Source organism: Talpa occidentalis, unplaced genomic scaffold, assembly GCF_014898055.3.
Source record: "Talpa occidentalis isolate TD23 unplaced genomic scaffold, MPIMG_talOcc4v2.1 talOcc4.10, whole genome shotgun sequence".
In the NCBI taxonomy this organism is placed as follows: domain Eukaryota; kingdom Metazoa; phylum Chordata; class Mammalia; order Eulipotyphla; family Talpidae; genus Talpa; species Talpa occidentalis.
Window position 1 is genome coordinate 4413704 of NW_023600993.1, and position 23867 is coordinate 4437570.

Here is a 23867-nt window from a genome sequence, read left to right on the forward strand (position 1 = left end):
GGCGCGCAGGCTGTGCGGGGGCGTGGCCAGAAAAGGCTGGGTGTCCAGGGCGTGGGCCCCGTGGGGGCTCTGATGTCACAACACTCCCCCGCCTGCGAACAAGGAGAGACAGGGTTGTGACCTCAACACGAGGTTTCTGTGCAGGCCGTTTGGGGGGGCCTCGGCCAGACCTGCCCCAGCCCTGTCACCTGCGGTCCCCGCGGGCTCCACGCTTGGCAGAGCCGAGAGCCCTGGCGTCCTCACAGCCTGGCGCCCCGCACCCTACGCCGGCACCCCTGGGACGCTCCCTCCCTCCCTCCCATCCTGCCACACGTTCGGTGAGCGGCCCCAATGGGGGTCACGCTGCGAGCTGGTCACGGACTACCTCATCTGTGCAGGGTCCACGCGCAAGTGCTGACAAGCGCTGGCCGGTCACACCCACGACGGGGAACGCGCCACCATCGGGGCTGCTTGGATGGTGGAAACGCTGTTTTTGTGTTGACGTGTCTTCCTGTGGTGGTTACTGATTGGTCCAGACACAGGTGTAGGTTCTCAGCAACTCTATCAGACAGAATCTAGAAACCCCTTAGAGAAATGTGAGATTCCCTAGATGCCCTGGTGAAGACCCCGCAGCTGGATGGGACAGGCCTGGGGCTCCGGGAGCTCACCCTGTGCCCATGCATTTTAGTTCCAGGTGCGCCCTGCTGCAGGAATGAGGCCTGTGGTGGATGAGGGGCGACTTTCCCCCTCTCTGGGCTTCAGTTTCCACACCTGTAACTGGCACCTGGGAAAATTTTAGAAAAGGGCACACAGGGGAGCCGTCCTGGCACCTGGTATTCAGACCCCAGGTCCAGGAGAGCCGCCGCTCTGGGTGCATCTCCCTGGCTCACGCCGCGCCTCGCAGGCCCCTCACCTGGACGCAAGTTCCTAACAGGCCTGTCCCACCCGCTCAGGTGGGGCGCCCCGTGCCCGTGTCTGTCCTGCCCTTACCAAGCCCTGCTGGTGCCCTCTCCTTTTCAGGGCAAACTCAGGCCCTGGCGCCTTGAAACCGCAGCTGGAAGGGCTGCGCAGCAGGAACAAGTTGGGCTTCACATCTGGCAGGGACAGGGAGGAGTCTGGGGAGCCTGAGAACAGGCACCCTGGAAGTGAGCAGGGAGACAGCAGCAGCTGGCGAGGGGCTGCGCCAGGGCGGGCAGCGGCACCCGCGGTGCCAGGGATGATGCCTTGGCCCCTGCCCAACCCCGCGCTCGCCAACGCTCACTTCACACTGGCAGCGAACAGCTGAGGGAGATGTTCCCTCAATACTGTATTCCCCACAACCCCTACTCCGGGCCTCCTCGACCTAGAGACACAGGCCAGCAGAGAACAATCACCCCATCTGGGCTACAGAGCGCGCCGGGGCGGGGGGGGCGGGGGGGGCGGGGGGGAACCTCCCGTGATCCAGCCCCGAGGAAGCCTCGGCAGGAGAAATCAAGATGGCCGGACACAGCCGGTGAATGCGTTTGAAGCAGTCACCGCCCAGGACAGGCTAGCGGGTGGGGCCCCCGAAGACCATCCCGCCGCCGAGAAGTCCGAGAGGAGGCTGTGATTTGCCCTGGATCCCACAGGTGAGCTGCAGCGGGACCTGGCTGAGGCCCATCTCCCGTCTCTCACAGTCACGCCCTGCAGCCGTCCTCCTTACTCTCCCCCACGGGTGCCTGCGTGCGTGTGCACACATAGTACATCTTCACAGACACAGATGTAGGATTCTCAGCAAATTTATCAGACAGAATTTAGAAAACAAGACAAAAATCATCCAAATCATCCAAAATACTACAATTCCGAGATTACATTTTCGGGGCATTTTTTTCTATGCATACACACAATGCATGAGTCATACAGAAATACATTTTTAAGAGTTAGGCTCTAGTGCAAACACAGATTTGCCATCTCTTTTGTTTAATTATATTATTGGCACTTACTACACGGTCAAGTTATGGCTACAAACTTTCTCCCCAAACATTTAGTAGCTTGAAAATACAGCAGCAGATCTGCATGCACCACGGTCACAGACCTCTTCCCTATGGATGAGCCCGAGATGATGATTTTACAGTATAAGTAACAAGGCAGTGGGCAACCTCTGCTTCCAGCTAAACTGGATTAAATTTATCCTCCTATCTGACAAAATAGTTTTCAAAACATACAGAGAAGTCTTTAATTATGCAAAAAGTATTAAAAACAGGCACAAACTTTTAAAAACAGCCACTTTCAAGCATCAGACAGTGAAGGAAGCTGATCCCTGAGAGAGGGGATGCCAGCAGGGTGCCCGCCCGTTGGCGGCTCCCACCCCTGCCTTGCGAGGGGCCTCCGCCCAGTGTGCGGAGACGGGTCCAGGCGGAGCCGGGTGGACTCCTGAATTGAGTAGGCGGAGTGGGAGCAGGTATGCTAACCCCGGACAGCAGACGCGAGGGCAATGAACCCCAGGGATGAAGCGCACTTCCTAATGATAAAGGGGTGATGCCATCAAGAGGACATAACAATCCCAAATTTTTATGCTTCTAGTATCAGCTTCAAAACACATGAAGAAAAACTGGCACTTACTACACAGAACTGTAAGGAGAACAGAACTGTAAGAACTGACAAACCATAGATTTAATTATGTAGTCATATATAACTAGTCAGAGATTTAACATGTCTCAAAAACGGATAGAATAAGCAGCCAGAAAATCCGCCATGCCGGAGAGTCCAGCAGACAACTCGACATAACCGACACTCAGAGCGCTCCGTCCACAGCAGCTCGCATGCCTACCGGCTTTTCTGGAGGGCACGTGGAAACTTTCCCAAGCCCGGCTGTCTCTTGGCGACGCTAGATCCCTTCTGGCTTCAAGGACCAGGCGAGCGAGGGCCGGCCCCAGGGAGCTGGCGGGACCCCTCCGGCCAGCGCTAGACTAACAGTGCTCTAGATTCTTGCCAGGAAAGGCTCCCGGCCTGGTGTGAAGTGCTGCACCAGGGGCCTCTAGCCACCCCCCAAAGACTATGAACAGGCACATTTGGTCTTTGCCTGTAACCTCGGGGAATCGTCATTCCTCGCCCCTGAGCTGTGGACCGGGGGCCTTCACAGCTCCCAGCACGTCCCACTGCAGCGCTCTGGGGAGCTCCCAGTGACCGAGACCGAGACTCTAAAGCCACAGGACAAGCTTCCATCACCACTGAAACCCTGGAGTCCTCTTTTTCAAAACCACCTGCCCACATCTTTTATGGAGAGCTCATGTTCTAAGGCTCCACTTCCGGGACTCGAATCTCAGGAATTCTGTTAGTACTTGCACGTGGAAAGAACTGGAAGCATGCCCTTGGCAGGAGGCTGTGCAGTGTGGCCCCTGTGGCGGATGTGTTCACACCCGTAGGGGTGGGAGTGCCATTACTTCTATAATAAAAAGCCCACATAAAAGGAAAAACTGTCTCATGAGAACTATTTTCTTTTATCAGAATTTTGTGATCCTGGTTTCTGCGCCCGCCCAGCCCAACGGAAATGCAAACTTCACGTTCAACCACAGCAACGCGAGCACAGGGGTCTGTGGGGGCCACCGCTCCACATTCTCCAGGGCCATGGCCACAGAGACTGCACCACCCAGGCCCTATCGCTCCTTTGTCCCCGCAGACAGCTGAATCCTCACCTGAGTTGGTTGTAAAATGCACACCACACTCCCCACATACATCATCCCGTGTGTGACCGTGACTCGAGGGTACTGAGAGTGGAGGCGCCAAAGCCATGCCTTTCTCTGAATGACACCCAGCAGCACCCCCACCTCCAGTGGCCTTGGGGAGGCACCCCCCTACCCCGGGGGGGTGGTGGTTAGAATTAAAGAATTAAGGCCCAGGGGCTTCCCTGGTGGCACAAGGGGTTAAGCACAGCACTATGGAGTTACCCGTGGCCACTGAAGCATGAGTTCGATGCCCCGGCAGGCCAGGGAGAGACCCACATGGCGCAGCAGACCTCTCCTTTCTTGCCAGCTGCTCCCCTCAGCAGTGTTAAAAACAAACAAACAAAAACCAAAAACAACAACAAAGAAAGAATTAAGGCCCAGGGACGAGGGCCATTATTTTCAAGGAAAGGTGACTTTTGGAAGGTATTGGTTTCCATCCTGAATGTAACACACTAAGTTCCTTATTCTCAAGTGGATAGAAAAGTATCTTTCTGCTGCACAGGAATATGACACAGGCTAAGAGCTAATAAACATCTCAGTAAATGGCCCTTAGGCTTATTTTTCAAGTAGACCCGGGAGTTTCTCCACACTGGGGGTTTCTCGATTTCAGCACTGATAATTTTAAACTGGAGAGTTCTGGATCGTGGAGTGTCCTGGGCAAAGACGTGTCCACCCCCAGTCCTATGTTGAAGCCCCTCCCATCAATACGAAGGGGACCAGATTTGGCCATTAGGTAAACATGGGTCTACGAATGGGCCCTGACCCCACAGACTGGTGTCCTCCCAAGGGGAGCGGTGTCAGAGCGAGGACCATGTGAGTCATGGCGGGATGGCAGCGTTTGGCAGCCCAAGGGGCTCTCAGGGGAAACCTACCCGCTGAGCACCCAGGCTCCGACTTCCTCCCCTCTGCACCCCGAGGACTAAACCCAGGCTACAGCTGTCGGGGCAGCACGAGTGACGCCCCCTGGGGCTGGACTGTGAGCGCTCAGCAGCAGCCTTGGCCTCCACCCACGGACACCAGGGGCCACCCCCCAAATGCAGCCCAACAGCCAGGGAGGGCAGAGTCCTCCTGCCCAGCCTGCACGTTCCAACGCCCAGCGCCGTCCTGCGATCTAACACGGCAGCGCTCAGGTGCTCGCTGGGTGAGTTCACCCGCCTGCCCCCCTTTCTTGGTCCCACCCCTCCTCTGAAAGCTCCTTTTGCAGTAACTAAAGCAATAGCTACTTCCAGCTTACTCTGGAGCAGAGAGCTCTCTGACAACGCAGTGTAAAGTCCAGCACCACAGCTGGCCACATGGGACGCAACTGCCACACTGGCGGTAAGCCGCTCGCGCGTCGCTCACCTGCCGCACGCTGGGTCCTTCGACAGAGCCCGCAAGGGGCGCTGCTCTTAGTTCCTTAGTGCGCCCCCTCACCATCCGCAGCAGAGGGAACGACCACGACAAATCCTTACATAACCATCTGAAGCTTAGGGGCTCATTAAGGAAACAAACAGCCATTTAGGCGTGGAAATGCTAAAGCCTTGGTCACTGCAAGACCTCACAAACCCCAAAGCCCCAAGAGTGCAACAAAAGCCCACGCAGCGGGCACGTTCCTAGGAGAGGGGCGGGCACCGCACCCCAGCACCCGGAAGGCTGCCATCACCGCGGGGCTGTCCAGTCATCCGCAGCTGATGTGCAGGGGCTGGGTGGCGGCAGAGGTGAGGGTCAGAGGGAGGCGGGCTCTGAAGTGCCTGAGAGAAGAATCAGGAGCTCTGGAAGGAGCTGGAACTAGAGGCCAGTCTGCACAGAGGTCACGTCCGACCAAGCCTGGCCGGTGAGGTGGAGCTGGCGCTCGATGACAGGATCCGGGGCCACAGGTGCTACTTGACATTGATGCAGAGTCTATTCAGTTACAAATTCCATTTATTGCATTCTTTTTGTTTAGGAATTAGGATTTAAAGTGTTAAAAATTTGACTTACCCGAGTGAAAAAAAAGACGACTAATGGGAATCATTTCTAAGTACCATTTCAGGAGAAACTGGCCCCAGTTTCCGAGTCACAACACTAACGTCCTGCTCCGCGGTAGGGAAGACACAGGCTCACGGACGGCACCACCAGACCCCACCACAGCCCGCAAGGCCGGCGGGAGGGGCGCGCCAGCCCCCGCGAGCCCCAAGACGTGATGATGACACCCCGCCGTGCCACAACACACGGCTCTGAACTCCTCCCCAGCTGCGGGTGACCGAGGGCGGACAGTCCTCTTCTGAGCAGTTTCTCCACGGGAGAGGAGAACGATGCTGAAATTCAGAAACAAAACCCCTCTGTGAAAAGAAGGTCCACTCTGCGAGGCTGCGGAACCGCAGGTGTCGTGTTTTCAGAGACATGCGCGGAGGCAGGAGGTAACGGACCGAGCAGGGTGCCTTGTGACCTCTCTTCAGAAGGGCAGAAGAGAATGAAAATCAATGAGATGGGATGTCAAACCTGACATCTCCCCGCGGCGTTTATAAACCGGGAGCCCAGGGGCCCCAGCCTCCCGCCCCAGACAAGCCCGCCGAGGCCACCCTAGGTCCTGTTCCGCTTGTTCCTGGGCTCGCACTCTGCCCCCTCAGCTGCGCGCGCGCGGCGATGCTGCCTTGAACCCACTGCTGTGTCCTGAAGATCATTTCTGGAAACAGAAAAAAAGGAAACGGCATGTTAGAAAACAATGACCATTGTTATTTACACAAAGCCAGAGCTTTCCAAGCACTATTCCATTTAAACCTCCAGGCAGCCTCCCACACTACTGTCCAGTGTAGAGTGCTAAGACCTGCTGCTGTTATCACAGTTTAGAACTGAGAAAACGTGGCGTTTAGTTCTCAGTTTAGTGAGTTAGTGAAGATGACAGAGAGTAAGTGCTAGAGCCAGGAACCAAAACTCCTCCTTCTGAATCAAGTTCTAGCAGTTTTCAACTTCTGCTTAGTATCAGAAAGCAGTAAAAAAAAAAAAAAAAAAACCAGAATCCCAAAGAAAAGTCAGTGCCCCCAGCCAGCGCCCCTGGGGTCGGGTCAGTCCAGCAGGAACAGGGGGAGCACAGAGGACACACTTAGCTAAGAAATGCCTCCTCTCCCAGGATTCAAAGTAAAATAATGTCCAGATGACAGTAATGCAGCCAAAATTTCAAACATTCACAAAACATTAGCATTTGAATTGCCGTAGCTCGCGGGCCTTGCATGGATACATCACACTTTATTTTCCCAGTGATTCCGCCGTGAAACTACAAAATGTCAGCAAAGCAAATCTCCCTTTGGAAAAATAGTATAGCTAAGGCTGCAAGTGCTGATTGCGGCACACTGGGTTACAATCAGCTCAATGACTCATCACTTATTAATAGCGAAGTGATGCTGGGGTTCGAGATGTCTCTCTTTCGGCCTCAGTTTCCTCCCTGTGACACAGGAAAGCATCGGTGCTCCCCGTGCTGTCAGGCTATTTACATGGGACCACCCACACAGAGTCTTTACTATGGGCTGACACTGTGCAGGCACTGGGGTTACAATGCTAGACCCCCAGACCGGGATGACAAACGATCACGCGAATGTGCTGGGAAGAGGAGGCTGCAGTGCTGAGAGGACTTGTAACAAGAGGAGCTGATCCAGGAAGAAGGGAGAGGAGACTTCCATGGGAAGCAGTTCCTGAGCTAAGATCCAAAGGGTGAGTGGGGTCAACTCGGTGAAGAGGGACGTGGAAGCTCTTGGAGGAGGCAGCCTGACCTGGGCCCTGGGGGAGGGAGCTGAGGCTGCAGGGAGCACTGCAAGTGGGTCTGTCAGCGGAGCAGCGAGAAGGCAGAGGGGCGGTGAGACAAGACTCAGGGAGACCAAGAACTTACAGGCTTAAAGCAGAGAGGCGAGTAAACGTGATCATTCTCATTTTGGAAAGATCACCCTCGCGACAGTGGACAAGGCCAGAGTGTACGGAAGTCTGAGAAAGTAGACAGATTAAGGCCCAACGAATGGCCCAACCGAGACACAGCAGCAGCAAAGATTAGGGTGATGAGGGAGGTGGAAATAAATGGATGGGTCCCAGAGATACGTAAGAAGTAAAAACCACAGGCCCTGGCACAGACCGGACAGACAGGCAGTGGGGACCAGGAAAGAATGAAAACCATGTTGTTTTTCGGCGTAAGAAGCTGGTTATAAGGGAACACTGGAAAAGGATCATGCTCTGATTTTGTTTTAAGACTTTTTGGGGCTGGTGCACAGTAGGTATGGCCAAGCCGTGCAACTTCAGCTGCTGTAACACCAAGGAAGAGACACCAGGCAGGCAGAGGGGCACGTGCCTGTGGTGCCCAGGAGGGGTGGGCAGGAGAGAGGTTTCGTTGGCGACTAGTGACCGGCTGAGGAAGAGGAAAGCCAGGTGTCTGAGAGGCCTCTGAGAAAGGTGACACGGCCAGTAGCATCACATGTTGCGAAGACGCCAAGGACGATGGGGTGTAAAGAAGGCCCCCCGGATCGGGCCACACGGAGGTATTCGGTGACTGCAGTGAAGTCTCTCGGAAGAAGGAAGGTGACGAGGTGGACGACCCCGTGGGAGAGAAGCGGATGGAGGCGGCACACGAGGCCCTCTGTGACAGGAAGGAGAGAGCTGGCAGAGCCACGGAGCCTGAGAGACGAGGCTGGCTGGCTGGCTGGCTGGTTAGTTTTAAGATGAGAAAGATTTGAGCTGAAAAGCCGATGAGAAAAACACAGCTGAGAGGCCTTTCCCGGAGAGACGGGAGAAAGCTCCGGATAAAGAAGGGAGCCGGAGGAGCCAGAGGACAAAGCAGCCTCAGAGAGGAGGAGGGACATCCCTTTATTTAAAAGGAGGAAATAAGGATAAAATAAGCACAGATACAGACTCACAAATTTGACAGCAGAAAGATAAGGGTTCCCATGTAATAGCTCCTGTGTGCTCTATAAAGGCAGAGGTCGTCAGCTGGCGGCGGGGTCGCAGGAGAGAGCGAGGAGGTTTCTAACAGCCCTTGTTCACCAGCACAGTACAAAGGCGGTTTCCAGGCCCACGGCAGGAGAGTGACGGAGAAACTGCAGAGGGCACCTCTGCCCGCATGGAGTAGTGCCCTCCTTGCCACCAGTGGGACCTGGAGTAGCGGCCCCAGCACCCGCATGTCCGTGATTCACAAGTGGTTTAGGAGAAGGGGTGAAATGGCATTTATTCTGCACTAAGCACATCTTATGCCAGGAATACCCACGAAGGATTACGTTTCTAAGGACTCTGAGCCACCGCTTAAAACCAAAGCGTTCACTGTCCATCAGAATATTTTGCCTTTAGAAAAACCCCTTCTGACAAGTAACCAGAATCATTACACTGGGACCCCATTTCTAAGCAGAAATAAAGAAATGAGCAGTAAACTGGAAATCTTCACCTGGACGAGTATGAATCATCACTTCCTTAAATCACAAAGCACAACTATTCTTGTGCTCAAAAACCAACTGTACAGAATTATAATTTCTCAGGTCAGAGTACACGCTTCCTCCCCAAGCAGGAGAACTCACTTGTGTGCTGCTTCCCAGGCTTCCTCTTCTTCCAGAAGATCTCTTATGATGTCTGAACTGGAACTAAAAGGGTATTGACACATTAATATTGTCAGACAATAAAAACACTTTGTGATTTCTTTTATATAATTCTAGAAGATGCAACCAATCTATAGTGACACAAAGCAAAGCAGCAGACCAGGGGTGGGAGTGGGGCAAGGAGGGACCACGAAGTGCACAGGAGACTTTGGGGTGAGGGGTGTGCTCATCCTCTTGATTATGGGGGAGGTTTCACAGCTGTGCACATCCAGCAAAACTCGCCAAAGCAGGTACTTTAATTATCTGCAGTTTATTATACATTCATTTCAACAGCTGTAAAAAATACTTACTACATTAGCAATAATGAAAAATAATCACTAAAGCCTAAACAAACCCACCAACATAAACCCTGGAATCAAATGGAACACAGTCCTGCGCTTTTTCCATTTCCTGTTGGCAGCCAAAGACCAAACTGTGGTGTAAAGACCGTGCTTTCGTAACCAGATTCACAAGAGATATTCAGTTCCAAAGTGGCTTTTAGTCCTTTTGTAACGACAGTAAAGTAAAATTTAATTAACATGAGCTGTGCTGATGACGGATCCGCTACAATGCAGCCTGGCTCCAAAGCGGCACGGGCACAGTGAGGGAGGAAAAACTCTTTTAAGGCTTTTAGCATTTTGGTTTCACCCCAAAACATTCCTAGGAAATGAGCAATCCCCTTTTTAAAAAAGAATGTGTACATTAAATCAAAAAGCCATTCTGTAGGCACCTAAGGCTGAAGGTCAGGAGCCAGCGGTGCCTGAGGGGAGAAGGGGAAGCCAAAGGCGCTCCCGCCCGCAGCGAAGTCACAAGGCAGCGGGTGCGGCGGGCCCTGCTTCCGAGGGTTTGCTAGTAAAAACCATAGAGACTGTGAGGTGCCCTCGAGTCACTAGACCCCGCCCTGACAGAGCCCCTGGAAGTGCCGTGATATCTGCACGGAAAAGGGCAGCCGCTGGGCGCAGGCCCCCCACATTCCCAGGATTTCCCAAAAGTGGCTCATGGAGACGCCAGGAAGCAGATGACCGACCGGGCTCACAGGTGGGGTGGCTGCCTCGTGACTATGGTGTCGGGAGCGCACAGGGACACGGTGCTCCAGGGCCGCAGTCACACGCAGCAGCGTGCAGGCGGGCGGGAAACACAGCCAGGGGTGTGTTTGTGGGACACCCGGCCATGTGCACAGAGGGCGCTGGCGGGCTCCTGCAGGCCCTGGGGCGGGGGCGGGGCAGCACCGCTGGCCGCCTGCAGAGTCCCCGGGCACACGCCACACCGCGGTGCTCCCTGAGAGTAAGGCCACCTTCACTCACCACCAGCCGGGCTCACCTCCGGGTAACCAACCGGCTCACAGCCGTGTCCTGCCCAACAGCTAAGTGCAGTGTTTATTAGGAGCGGGGAGAGACACAGAGGGTCCTTAAGGAGACCCACGCAGACTCCACACACTTTATTATTTTCCTCAGACAGAGAGCCACAGAGCCCCTGGCTGGCAGGACTTCGCTCCACGGCCGCCCTTCCCACGGCCGAGACCCCCTCTTGCCATGCCCAAGGCCCTGCTGTGCTATTCCCGACCTCGCTGGTAAGTGCCCGACTGCCCAGAGAGCCGAAGCTGTTCAACTGCCGCCTGCCCACGGCCTTCTCTGCTCCGGGTCTGTGCACACCGTCGCCCATCCGCCTTCACCCGCGCGGACCGGGCTCTGTCTCGTGACTGTGCTCACTATCATTCCTCACCGGCCCCAAAGCCCTTTTATACTTTTTTTACTACCACAAATATAATGTATATCGGTTTATACATCACAGCTCTCTCTATGCTTCATACATAGGAAGAGTAAGACTTCTGGAAACCCCCAGTTTCCACCCCCTAGGGTCCTACTGAGAACCCATGAGCTCTGAGAATGGTGTCGGGGGCCGGGGGTCCCGATCCTGGAAGGTGGGACCGAGCCGCGGGTATAGTAAAATCAGCTATTTGTCCATGGCCCTCTGGCGCGCACACACTTTTTTCAGAACAGGAGGGTACGAAGAATCCTCCTCTTCCAGCTAAATGAGCAGCACGGCCAGCCAGTCACCGTCCCTAGCAGTTTATGATCAATTTACTTAGGGGCTTTCAAATCTCCAGGACAAATCACTGATTTGTTTAAAAGAAAATATTTGCAGTACATTAATGACATAACCTAAGAGGTTTTTGCTATCCTACCTCGGTGACAACAGATGGTGGAGGAGGTTTACGAAAAAACACATCTCCCAAGTTGCTTCTGGTCTCTGGGACTTCACTGCCAGTGCCCAGGCAGTGCGAGGCCCACTGCCCCCTCAGGGCTCATCACCTCTCCTCCCCAGCTCAGGCACGGCCCTGAAGTTAACCAGACCCTAAGTGGAATATATTAGAGTCCAAGAGGTTTGAAATTTACCTAAAATGAAGTTTCAGAACTATCTGCTGCTCCAGTTCCAGTCACCATGGAGAAACTGGGAGTCGCCACTACGCGACCAACCACCTGACTGAACCGTTCACCCCCTTCTCAACTGACGCGCTGTACTTACTCTCTCCTGCGCAAAAGCCACACTCCTAAAGTTAAACACACAGTTCCACAAACAGGGTTCTACAGAGGGACTGCTAGGCATAGCATTCATTGCTGCTAAAATTATCTCTCTCAGATCTCTTCCTGTGGATAGCAGTGATTAATATTTTTGAAGTCTTAGTCATCTCAATATGCCTAGGGAGCTCAGAAATTCCTTTCATACACTTTTCAAGACATCTAAAAAATCCTCCACAGGAGAAAGTAAATTACTGTAGTTACACCGGGGGTCAGAGCACACACAAGCCCACACAAGCCCACACAAGCCCACACAGCTGCGGCCTTAACTTCGCAGACGAGGAACTTTATCAGAAGAAACGTGAGCTTCTCTACTGTCTGGGTTTGCAATGCTCCAGAGGACCAGGCTTTAAGAAGCTGGCACGGGGAAGTAACCATTCCCTAAAGAAGGGGGTTCGAATGGTGTTCTCCGGAGCTGCCATCGGCCAGGCTAGAATGGTGTTATTACACGGATTAAATACACACGAGAGACTCAAAGGCAAAAACAATGAATCAGGAATTCTTGGGGATTCCTAACATCTGTTCAGGAAGATTCTAGTATATTTACTTACTTACAACACCCACTCTTCACCTTCACACCATTTAGACCTCATTTCAGCTCAAGCTTTCTGTACAGAAGCTAAGCTGTCTACTATTTGTTGGCTGGTCTGCGGCCTCCATCTTTCCATCATTATTTTACTCCTGTCATTTCCGAGGAGCAAAGGAAACCAGTCTCTTAGCTTATTTTTCTTTATTTCATTCTACTTGTCAAGACTTCACCACTGCAGCTGTAAAGTAGATGCCACATGTCTTGAGCCAAGGTATGACCACCCAGAGGGAAATCCCAGATCTGAGTGCCAAGTTAAGGCTTCAGTCCCATTTCTGTCGCTTAATGTGTAAACCCAGGGAAGGACACCCTCCCCTGTATAGTCAGGGATTAATTTTAGGATCGATCAGCATGACGCATGCCTGGCATAGAGCTGGGCACACAGTGTTCAGTAAATGCCAGTTCCATTTTCATGGAGCAGATGAGGGTGTGAATGATCGGACTCTCTCCTCGGCACTAGGCTTCAATTTGCCCATGGAAACGTGATTTCCACGTGTACTATTTTAATCTCTGATTTCCACTGTTTCTATGACACCAGGGTGCAAATTCATCAGAATGTGTTATTTATCCAGCATGGCAGGTACACAGGGTACTGTGGGGCAGGGAAAATGCAAACATCTGCTAAAAACCCCGCAGATTACTGACGAGTGGCATTTGTCTATGATGCAGCAGCCATTTCCCCCTCCCCAACCTCACAAGCGTGCTTGACTATAGCAACTTGGAAAAACAGCTCCCTGAGACGGATGCCCAGGGGGTTGAGGGAGCAGGCAGAATGTCGTCCAGACACAGGTGCTTTAGGTCAGTGCCCACCACACCATCCTCCCCGAACCCCGACTCGCAGTCCTGTCTGTAGGGTGAAAAACCACCTGCATGCCCAATATTGGTTGGTCAGCCGCTGGCTAACCAACCACACGGCAGAACAGTCAACATTCTGGGCTCAAGAAAGTCATTCAGTGATGACAATGACAGAAATGAGCACTCTGTGAGGAACTATTTTTACAAATCGTGTGGTAATTAGACGAGAGGCATTATCTTTAATTCATGGACGCACCCTGATCTTCCAGATGCAACTCATGAAGATTCAAAACAATGCACAGCTGTCACAGAAGCACAGCAAGATCCACTGACAACTCCAGCTACTGTCCAAACCACCACCTCCCTCCCCCTCAGCCCCAGGCCCTCTGAACTGCACTTACTGGGTCCAGTGGACTGGAGAGGGCAGCAAAGCTGGGAAACTGCCGCGTGGTTTTTCAAAGTGGTTGCACCATTTTACATTCCCACTAGCGATGCAGCAGATTTTCAGGTCCATGAAATTTCAACAAAGTTAATTCTATCTTTTTTTTATCTTTTTACCACTGTAACCAGATACTAAATCAAGCTCTCAAGTTAAACGGGCAGGGAGACACATTCACGGTGCTTGTTTAGTACTGATTCTTTCCACCCTCAGCAGTGTAAATTACTAACAGGAATAAAAACCAAACACTAAAACATAAGATGACCACACTAGCAGGTCGCAGCGGTGAGCCCTGTTGTAATGAGCAATTCAAAGACAAGCAACACTCCGCAGAAGAAAATTCCCTCTACCATTGAGGGAGCTGTGATTAAGTGCCCCTCCCTCCCTCCTCCCCACCCACACCGTATACTTGGGAAATAGATGTACTGTTTCTTCCTACACACACACACACACACACACACACACACACTGAAGTGAAATTTGCACATCAGGCACAGTATTAGCAACAATAACTGATAACAGATTACAACAGTATGCTATTATAAATGTTGTATGAATGTAGTCTCTCTCTCCCTGAAAATCCCTTACATACAGTGTGTAATACTCTTGGATTGAGGTTGACTGCAGGTAACGAAACCACAAAAAGCAAGTCTGCAGAGAAGGTGGGACAACAGTGTGTGTTTCTTGATAACAGGGACCAAGAGCCTAGGTATGAAGGTCATGGTGAGACTGGCCCAGCGTCTGCACAGCCAGGCCAACGTCCATATAATTACCCAGCTATGTAGTGCGGGTCCCTGGCCAACACCAAGCATCCAAACCATAGGGGCCTTCTACTAAGGCTACCCTCCTGGCACAAAACCCCAGTCTGGTCAAGGAGAAGGATTGTAAAGTGGACGTCTACTACTGGACTTCAAGCAGTGGCTACTGAACAGCCCTGGGACTTAGCCCCCACATAAAATGAAGTATTGCCTCACTGGCCTCAAGCAGATGAGAAAGCATGAGTCTTCCAGAACTACATTTACCCCACACTTGAACATTTGGACGCAGTTTGCACTTTTATTTGCAATATTACCTACACTCCAAAACCAGGTTCTAAATGGCTCTAATAAAATTTGTTTACTAGGACAAGAGAAACACAAGGAAACCTCAAAGGCTCCAACAGCTTTTTTCCACAGAATCGCCCAGAAACAAGCCTCTGCATTTTTTTCTATCATGCTTTAACTCTGAACCCTCAGAAGCCCCAGAATAATGTTCACCACGGTGGTAAAATCAATAGGAGTGAGCGGGACAGGGATTTAACATGTACCCGCGTTCCAGAATGTGAGGGTCTGTGTGGGAGGCCAGAGAACAGAGATGTGCACATCCGCCTTCCTGTCCTTTCAGCAAGGCGCCACGTCATCTGTCATCTAGACCAGACACCGCGGACAGCCATGCGGCCAGCAGTTAATAGAGATGGTCCGGAAGTGGGGTGTGGCCCAACCAGGGAACCAGAGACCCGTGGCCTCTGTGTGTCTGACACAGCCGACCCCCCTCAACCACGGGCATGTCCTAAGACCCCGGGATGCCTGAACCTGTGACTCGAACCAAACGCTATGCACGCGCTGGTTTCCCTACCACGTCTACGCGAAATTTCAGCTATAAAATTAGGCACAGTAGGAGACCAACCAGCAATAATTCAGAACAAAACAATTACCACCACACACTGTAACACAATGTATGCCATGCGGTCAGTCCGTCTCTCTCTCAAAATATCTTGTTGTACATAACACTTTCTGACCATAGTTGACTGGGAATGGCCTGGGAGAAATCTAAACTCTAAACTCTAAAATCGAAAATCTAAATCAGGTATGGGGGAACCTTCTACACTTTGAACAACTCCACTAAAACGCTACTAACAAAGGACAATGGTGCCTGAGACGAAAATGCTGATGCAACTCAAGCTGTACTGGAGAAACTCCGGGCTGTCAATCACTCGACTTTGCTCACTGCAGCCTTTAGGGAAGTCCCAGCCCCACCTCCCCTCAGCAGGTAGCGACTGTCTAAGGACTGCTCCAGGTACCTTTTAATCTGAAAATGTTTACTTTCATCAGGCCCTCACTACCTTTCTCCCAGGTTCAAAGGTCCCCAAGGAGACTTCACACCTGTTCCTCTGACAAAGGTAATAAGATATAAGAAGGCAGGAAAAAGTTCTGATTTTAACAACTTACAAAGTGACTGACAAAGTGTAAGAAATCAAAAGCTTGATCACGTGACTTCAAATAGTAATTCCAGTGGCACAACACTGCCAAAATCATTTATTCCCATTACATACGATTTCATTCACCAGAAGCAGCTACAAAGATGCTGATTTTTAACTTTTTTTTTTTTTTTTAAACAAGAGAAAGATAACTGACTGCTGAGAGATCTGCGGGCGTCAATCAAAATCATGACTGATCATGTGTCTGACATTTACAAGAAACTAGTCATTCTTCAAAGTCTCACCCTTACTCTTCTCAAAGCACTGTGGAAAATACATTTCTGGCTACTATTCTGTGAAAAGGAAGAAGTAAATTCTGAAATGATCAAAATTGCATCTCAGTTTTATGATTCAAGGCAAATACTGGCAGAAGCACACAGGACACAAATTCTTATAGAGTTTACAAAATGTCTAAAAACTAAAAAAAAAAATAGCACACTTTAAAAATTCCGCCTTTTGCAAGTATTTCCACATCAGGCCAACCAAGACACTCGACACACTACAACCTGGGTGCCAAACCATCAGGTGTCCGTCCACCAGGCACTGCCACACGCTATCACGCTGAGGTATGGCTCGGAGTAGAATCCGGAAGGAACTGCAAATGTTTGCAAGCATTTTGATGCACAGCAATAATGCCCTGTGGAATTTCAAAACTTTCCCTTGACACAGGAAACTGAAGGGCTTTAAAGTGATTTGACAGAGGATCTTTAGATCATGGCAGTTCATGGATTTGCTAAAAACAAACAAAATATGGGCCACCAAGGACTGACTCAGGATCCTGAAAAGTCCAAAATGTATTACCAATGAAAATACATAATAAAAACCCCCCAAAGGTAGCAACATGAACTGCCTGAGAGTATAAGAAAACCTTCAAGTTTAATAGCAAATATCCTCTGGCAATAAGTACTGGAGAAAAGGTAAAACTACTTGTACTTTCACATTGTTCTTGGAGAATCTATTCAAATTGCTTTTACAAGTACTCCCTGGTAAAAACATGGGAACAGAAGAGGCTGCAGCACATTGTAAATTGTGCCTATCTCTCTTACGAAGAAATGTAAAGAGCCGCCTCGGATGAGACAAGATCATTCTAGAAAGTGGAAGTACTGGCACAAGACAAGACAGCAGATAGGAAAACAGAAGCCTTCTCTCATTTCCTCATGGATTAGACTTGGACACAGCACAGAATAACTATGTATCTTATATAATGCATTAAAGCAGGGTTTATTAACTTAAATGATTAGATTTAACATGTAATATTAAATGCAAGGGAAAAAAGAACAGTTCAGGGACTCAACTTACAACAACCCAGAAGCAGAGTCCAATTTACCACAGAAGAAAACTACATTTTTGATGACTTTAGTTTTCCAATATTCAAAACTTTCTTTAAATATTTTCATACCAATATCCCTCTTTATTTTGATGTTGTAATATACTTTTAAAAAAGCAAACATTTTAGAACAGTTTTATGTTTACAGAAAACTTGCGAGACAGCAGTGAAGTGTCTCTGTTCCCCACACCTGGCCGTGAAGTCAGCAGTTCTTTGTGAAGTCCAGACCCCACATGCTCCCACACACAGGGCACACCTGATCCAGGGGGTTGGTTCTGACTAAAACACATAAAAACTACACCCACCACCTCACAAACACCTCCAACTACCACTTTTTTTTTTTTTTTTTTTTTTTAAGAAAAAGATCTTAAATGTTTCCTTTACAACATATCTTAAACTTCTTAGATTACGGACAATGACTCTTCAAATTTTTTTTTAAATTGTGCCCTTCACCCAGACTTTCCAATTATTAACTTTCTGCCACATTTCCTTTATCTCTTTCTACAAAACACACACAGTTGTTTTAAGCACTGAGAGTAAAGCTGCAGCCGTCATGCCACTTAACCCTTCAACATGTACTTCTCAGGAACAAGTGCATTCACTTCCATAACCATGATAAAATAATCATAGTCAGGAAACAGAATATTGCTATATTACTACCTAACCTCACTCAAATTTCTCCTGTTAGGCAAAATGCAATGTCCCTTTTCAACTTCTTTGGCCTAGATCCACAGTGCACAAATGTTTTTCAAAAATAATGATCTAAAAGGTCTTCCAAGGAAAAGCAAGGCTACTACTCATCACTGCATGAAGATAAAGCTTCCTTTCTAGGGTCAAAATCAAAAGCATCTTTCCTTATAACTTTGCTCTCAATAAACACGCAGTTTTCTTGGCTGGCCAAAACTCAGGGAACAAAAGCTCTCTCTTCTTGGTTAAGAAGAACAATAGGTCACTTTACAGAAATTTGGACGAGTCTCTTGCGCTCCCAGAAATATCTTGGAAGAAGTTATACAAAAAAATGTAAAATTCTTATCAATTTGTTTATCATTTGTCTTCAGGTTGGCAAAAGTGGATCAATAACATTAAAAATTCAAAGTCTAAATAAGTACTTAGGAGTTGAGAGTCAAGCTAGCATCAAAAAGTTGCAATCTAGGGGAGGAGGCGGGAGAGGGATCAGAGGGAGGGAGGGAGGAGCACAGGGGTCTGAGGTGATGGTGCGGGGGTGCACTAGGGAAGGAAACTATGGGGACTACACCTGAGGGGTATGGGGAAGCAAATATTGTTTAAAAATGAACAATGATGTATAAAATAAAAACAAAACAAAAAAATGAAGATTGTAATTTGGTAAATTAAAGAAAGTTACTTCTGAAGTAAAAAAAGAAAGCTGCAATCTAGAAAGTGTTTGGACTGCATGAATCTACTGGGCCTTAACAGAAGATGGTTCTTAGCTGGCAGTCTGCCGTATTATGTAAGTTTGAATATCGCTCTTACACAAAGAAAATCAACATGTTTCTTCAGCAATACAATGATAAGATCTAAACTAGCACAGCATCACTGCATGAACTAAAAACCAATTTAAATATATTTCCAGTCACCTTAGACCTAAAACAGCATACCATTCTCTTTTTCTAAAAAGGGGAAGAGGGTAAAGCATTAAAAAAATTTCCAAACAGTGTGATGCTTCTGTTTTAAAACACTCGCCTACCCATCCATCCGTACCTTTGGCTTTCGGAGAATGTATGTATGAAAGTATTAACACTAAGTCATCTCTGGCTGATTAATGCATGGAATTTTATTCTTTCTGTTATTCTAACTTTTCACAATAAACATGTGTGACATCTAAATTTAAAAGTACTTTTGAAGATTTAGGGCTTTACAATGAAAGCAACAAAACTATCCAAAGAAAAAATAGAGGGGATGGGAGGATTGGGTGAAGGGGGTCAAAAGGTAGACACTTCCAGTCATAAGATAAATGAGTCCTGGGGATGAACGTAAGCATGGTGGTTCTAGTTTAAAACATGGTGTTGCATATTTGGAAGTTGCTGACAGAATAGATCATAAAAGTTCTCATCACAGGAAAAAGTCTTTGTAATGGCATTTGGTGCCAGGTGTTAAAAGTGGCTGGAGGTGACCCTACCGTGTGCCATCACTGTGCTGCACACACCTGAGAATAATGACTCGCTGCATCAATTATGCCTCAATTAAAAGACAGAAACAAAGAAGAAAAAATGAGGATATTTTTGTAAATAATGAATATGATAAAGTCAGAAACACCCTTCATTATACAAGGAATAAACAGAATTTGAGAAGGCTGACTCATGACCTGCTGTGGACAAGCGATAAAAAATAATTTATAAGACTATTACACTTGCCAAAAATAAGATTACAGAACTGTGGGGTTGGAAAAAGATTCAAAGAAGTCACTAAGTGCAGTGCCCCATCCCCTTCCAGCTGATATCTGATTATGGAAATAAAAATTAGAACAAATTGGGCTTCCCCAGCGGCACAGTGGGTTGAGCACCGTGCTGTGAAGCTATCCGCAGCCTCTGCAGCGTGGGTTCGATTCCTGGTTGGCCAGGGAGCTACCCACATGGCGCGGCAGACCTCTCCTGTTGTGCCCGCTGCTCCCCTCAGCAGTGCTTTTGGTCAGTCTGCCTGTTCTGCTCCCCACTCTGTCTCTAGTGAGTCCGCTCACCTTCCCATGCATCTGTCCTGTACGCCAGCTACTGTACAAATAAAAAATAAATCTAAAAAAAAAAAAAAGACCAGATTTAAAAAAAAAAAAAAGACCATTTATCTCTGAAATACTTCTCATTTTGAATCCTTATCCTGATGTCCACAGTGTTAGTAAGCTCTCTACTCAAGTGGTTATCTCTTTTGACCGTTTAGGTTCTGCAACCACCAAGTAACACTAGCACTAATCAACAGATTACTATACTTTGCTGGAGCCTTTTGCCAGGTCGCCACGAACCAGCATCATCACCTACTCCAAAACCCACCGTGATCAAATGATACTAGAGGTCAGGTTCTTGAGAAACCCAGGGCTCTTCTGGAAGAGTTGCGACACACTGCCAGGTGTGCAAGGAGGAGGAACTCTGGGAGAACACAGCTCCCCAAGAGAAACTGCAAAGCCTGGGCAGTTATGGTGCAGACACACAAGAGAACATTGAACTCATTTATTAAGACAAAGTATAAATAAGAGACAGAAACATGGCCAGCATTTATAGTATAAAGCGGAAATCTATGGCATAAAATACCACATAAGTAGCAGTCATGACTTAACATGAGGTCATCGTCTAAGAATACATCAGCTTTTAAAAATATGTGCTAAAATATCATTTAGAAATATAATTCACCTCCAAATCCCTCATCTTTGAGGTATCCCCATCTAGCCTATTTGCTCAATTCAATCTCTCTCATTTGTTTTACTCTCCTGTGCACATTCCTGCTCATCCTACAATTAAAATTTAAAATAATCAGCACGACAAGTTTCCTACCTAATGCATGACTCTGACTCTGGTGAGGACAGTGCTTCTTCCTGAATGTCAGTACAACTGGAAGAATCATCTGCCCCATCAGGCTCCAGTTTCCCTGGGGAGTCCAGCTTTGACTGAGGGCAGCGGTTGGTAACTGAGGGCGTACCTGAGAATTTCATTTTATTATCTTCCTGTCCTAAAAATGGAAAAAAGAAATGAATGAGAAAAAGAAACATTTAAGAGTACCTTAAAATCTACAACCTCATTTGTTTATTATTTCCACAATATTTAATATTGTTATTTGTACCAAGCAAAACAAAAGTTTATGTTAACATTGATCCCAAAGCTCTACAAACAGCCAAAAGATAAGAATCAGCACTGCAAAAGTGCCATCTAACTACATCTTTAACCCCATGTATTTCCAAATTAATTAACTAAGAACAAAACTTCCTTGAAAACCAGGAATGGGCAGAACCTTATAATTCTCATTAGGATTCTAGTTACAGGATTACCAAGGAATTCCTGCATATTCCACAGCTCAGAGAACACTGACAAATACAAGCAGCACAGCAAGGAAGGAATAAAGACTCAATAAGAAAACCACAATATTGGCTACTTGGTAGTACTATCTGGACAGTTTTCTTAATCTAATCTAATTAATATAATCCAATATCCACTATAGAAAAGGAAAACTAGTCAGACATAGCCAATGTTTCCAGTTGATTCAATTCATCACATCTCTCTGTATCCCTTGTCACCCCTTGTCATACTCTCATTTTCTGAGATTTCTTATTGCAGATAAAATCCAGTGAAGCTGGAGGGCTGTTAGCCAAAGGGTTTGCAAGAGCGTGACATGCAGGTATGATCAAACATTTTCAAGTATGAGTGCAGAAAATATTATCTGTGAAGGGTTGTTTGGTGCCCAAGTCTCTCCCTCTAGATCTGTTTCTTCAGGACTCTGATGGGATTTCAACTGTGCTGTTTTTAAGACTCAGAAACTGAGTGAGGACTTAAAATGCATCCCACATGTGCTCCAAGCACAAATCCCCATCCACGAGCCTCCACACAGAGGAGCAGAGCAGCCTTCGCACATCACCCTTCCAATGCCATGGCAGAGGCCAGAGACCTTTAACAGAGGACTCAAAAAAGAATTATCAAGGTTTTGTCTGGAAAAAGTTTAGGACAAATCCTTCAAAAAAGTTTAAAAACTATTCCCAATCAATATTCTAAGATTTTTCCAGAAATAATTTGTTTTTGTTGGAGAACAGCATACATCACAAAAGTACAGTCTGTCTGTAAAACTGGGCTTTCAATAAGTCTACTCATTACCAGAACAAAACTGCACCCTCTATACTGATCTGGGAATGGGAAAAAGAAGCCAACCAAGACGACCATCCAGGATCTCCAGGATTCTCTCTTACACACACACACCCAAGATCACATTCATGAACAAATTCAAATTGTCCACAAAGCTCATGAGGAATGTACTTAGCAATTTACTAAATGACACCAGAAAATTTTAGGACAATAATAAGGCAATAATACCTAAAAAATAAAATGCTTAGGAATAAATCTAACCAAGGCAGGTGAAAGACTTAAACAGTCAAAAGTACAGAACATCGTTAAAAACAATAAAGATATAAGTAAGTAAAAGGCATTCTATGTTCATGGATTGGAAGATTTATTATTGTTAAGATGTCCAAAGAAATAAAAGCAGTCTGTGGATTCAATGCAACCCCAAGGGTATTTCTTGCAGAAATAGAAAAATCCATCCTAGAACTCACTTGGAATCTCAAGGGACCTAAATAGACAAAACAATCTTGAAAAAGGAGAATAAGAAATAAAGGGACTCATACTTTCCAACTTCAAAAGTTACTACAAAGCTATTTAAACACCAGTTATTTAAACACCATATGTAGTCAAAAGGACAGACATACAGAACAATGAGACAGAACACAAAAATAAACCCTCACATATTTGGTCAACTGATTTTCGACAAGCATGTTAAGACCATTCAGTGGAGGGTCTCCCTGGTGGCCTAGGGGTTAAATGTCAGCACTATCACCTCTATGGCCTAAGTTCGATCTCTGGCCAGGGAACTAACCTGCATATGATACAGCAGACCTCTTCTGTCTTGCCCGCTGCTCCCCTTAGCAGTGTATTACAGAAAATCCACCTGTTCTGCTCCCCTCTCTGTCTCTAGTGAATCCTCTCAGCCCGCCCCCACCCTGCCCCACCCCTCTGGCCTATACTCCAGTTCTACACCAAAAAAAAAAAAAAAAAAAAAAAAAAGTCATTCAATGGAGACAAGATAGCCTTTATCCAGCTAAGAAATCCAATTAGCAAAACTGGATTACCCTTCATTCCAAAGAATGAAATTAGACCCTTATATACCATGTACAAAAATTAACTTGAAATGGACCACAGACTTAAATGTAAGAACTAAAACTACAGTTCTTGGGAGAAAACACAGAGAAAAATCTACCTGACACTGATTTTGTGATATAATTACAATATAAATCCAAAACACTGGCAATTTAAAAAAAAGGAGATAAACTGGACTTCTTCAAAATCAAGACCTTTTGTACATTAAAAGATACTATCAAGAAAGTACGAAGACAACCTAGGAAATGTTTCCAAATATTTGCTAATCACATATATGAAAAGGGATTGATATATAGAATATACAAAGAATTCCCAAAATCCAACAACAAAAAAACAAACAACTCAATTTAAAAAGAGCAGACATTCCTCTAAAGAAGGAAAACAAATGGCTAAAAAGTATATAAAAAGATGTTCAATGTCATTAGTCGTTACACATATGCCAATCAAAACCACTATGAGCTACTAGGTCACAGGCATAGCAAAAAAAAAGCAGCCAAGAAACAAGCACCGCCAGGATGCAGACAAAGTGGAATCCTCCAGCACTGCCCATGGGAATGTAAAATGGTACAGGAGATAGGGAAAGTTCAGAGGTTTCTCAAAAGGTCAGACATATCATAGAATTACCGGCAGAACCAGAAGTCCCACTCCTAGGTATTTATAAGCAAGAGCTGAAAGCAGAGACTGGTGCAGATATTTGAACACCAATGTTCATAGCAGGATCATTCACAAAAAGTGAAAATAACCCATAATAACAGACAAGCAAGATGTGGTATAAACATACCAGGGATAGTATTCAACCATAAACAGTAACGAAGTTTTGA

The 23867-nt window shown here is 47.5% G+C and overlaps 1 protein-coding gene across 3 annotated transcripts in view; it reads right to left on the minus strand.

Moving 5' to 3' along the window:
* Positions 1-1480: 1480 nt before the first annotated feature.
* RAD18 (RAD18 E3 ubiquitin protein ligase) overlaps positions 1481-23867 on the minus strand; it is a 62967-nt gene continuing 40580 nt past the window's right edge. For 2 of the 3 annotated variants that reach the window (XM_054695327.1, XM_037522118.2), the window contains exons 11-13: positions 20683-20857; positions 9167-9229; positions 1482-6306 (exon numbers count right to left, since the gene is read on the minus strand). In XM_054695327.1, the coding sequence (XP_054551302.1) occupies positions 6204-6306; positions 9167-9229; positions 20683-20857 (341 nt within the window). In that variant the 3' untranslated portion in view covers positions 1482-6203. Of the gene's footprint in view, positions 6307-9166; positions 9230-20682; positions 20858-23867 lie in introns of all 3 variants that reach the window. The other variant, XM_037522122.2, reaches the window with a different exon arrangement.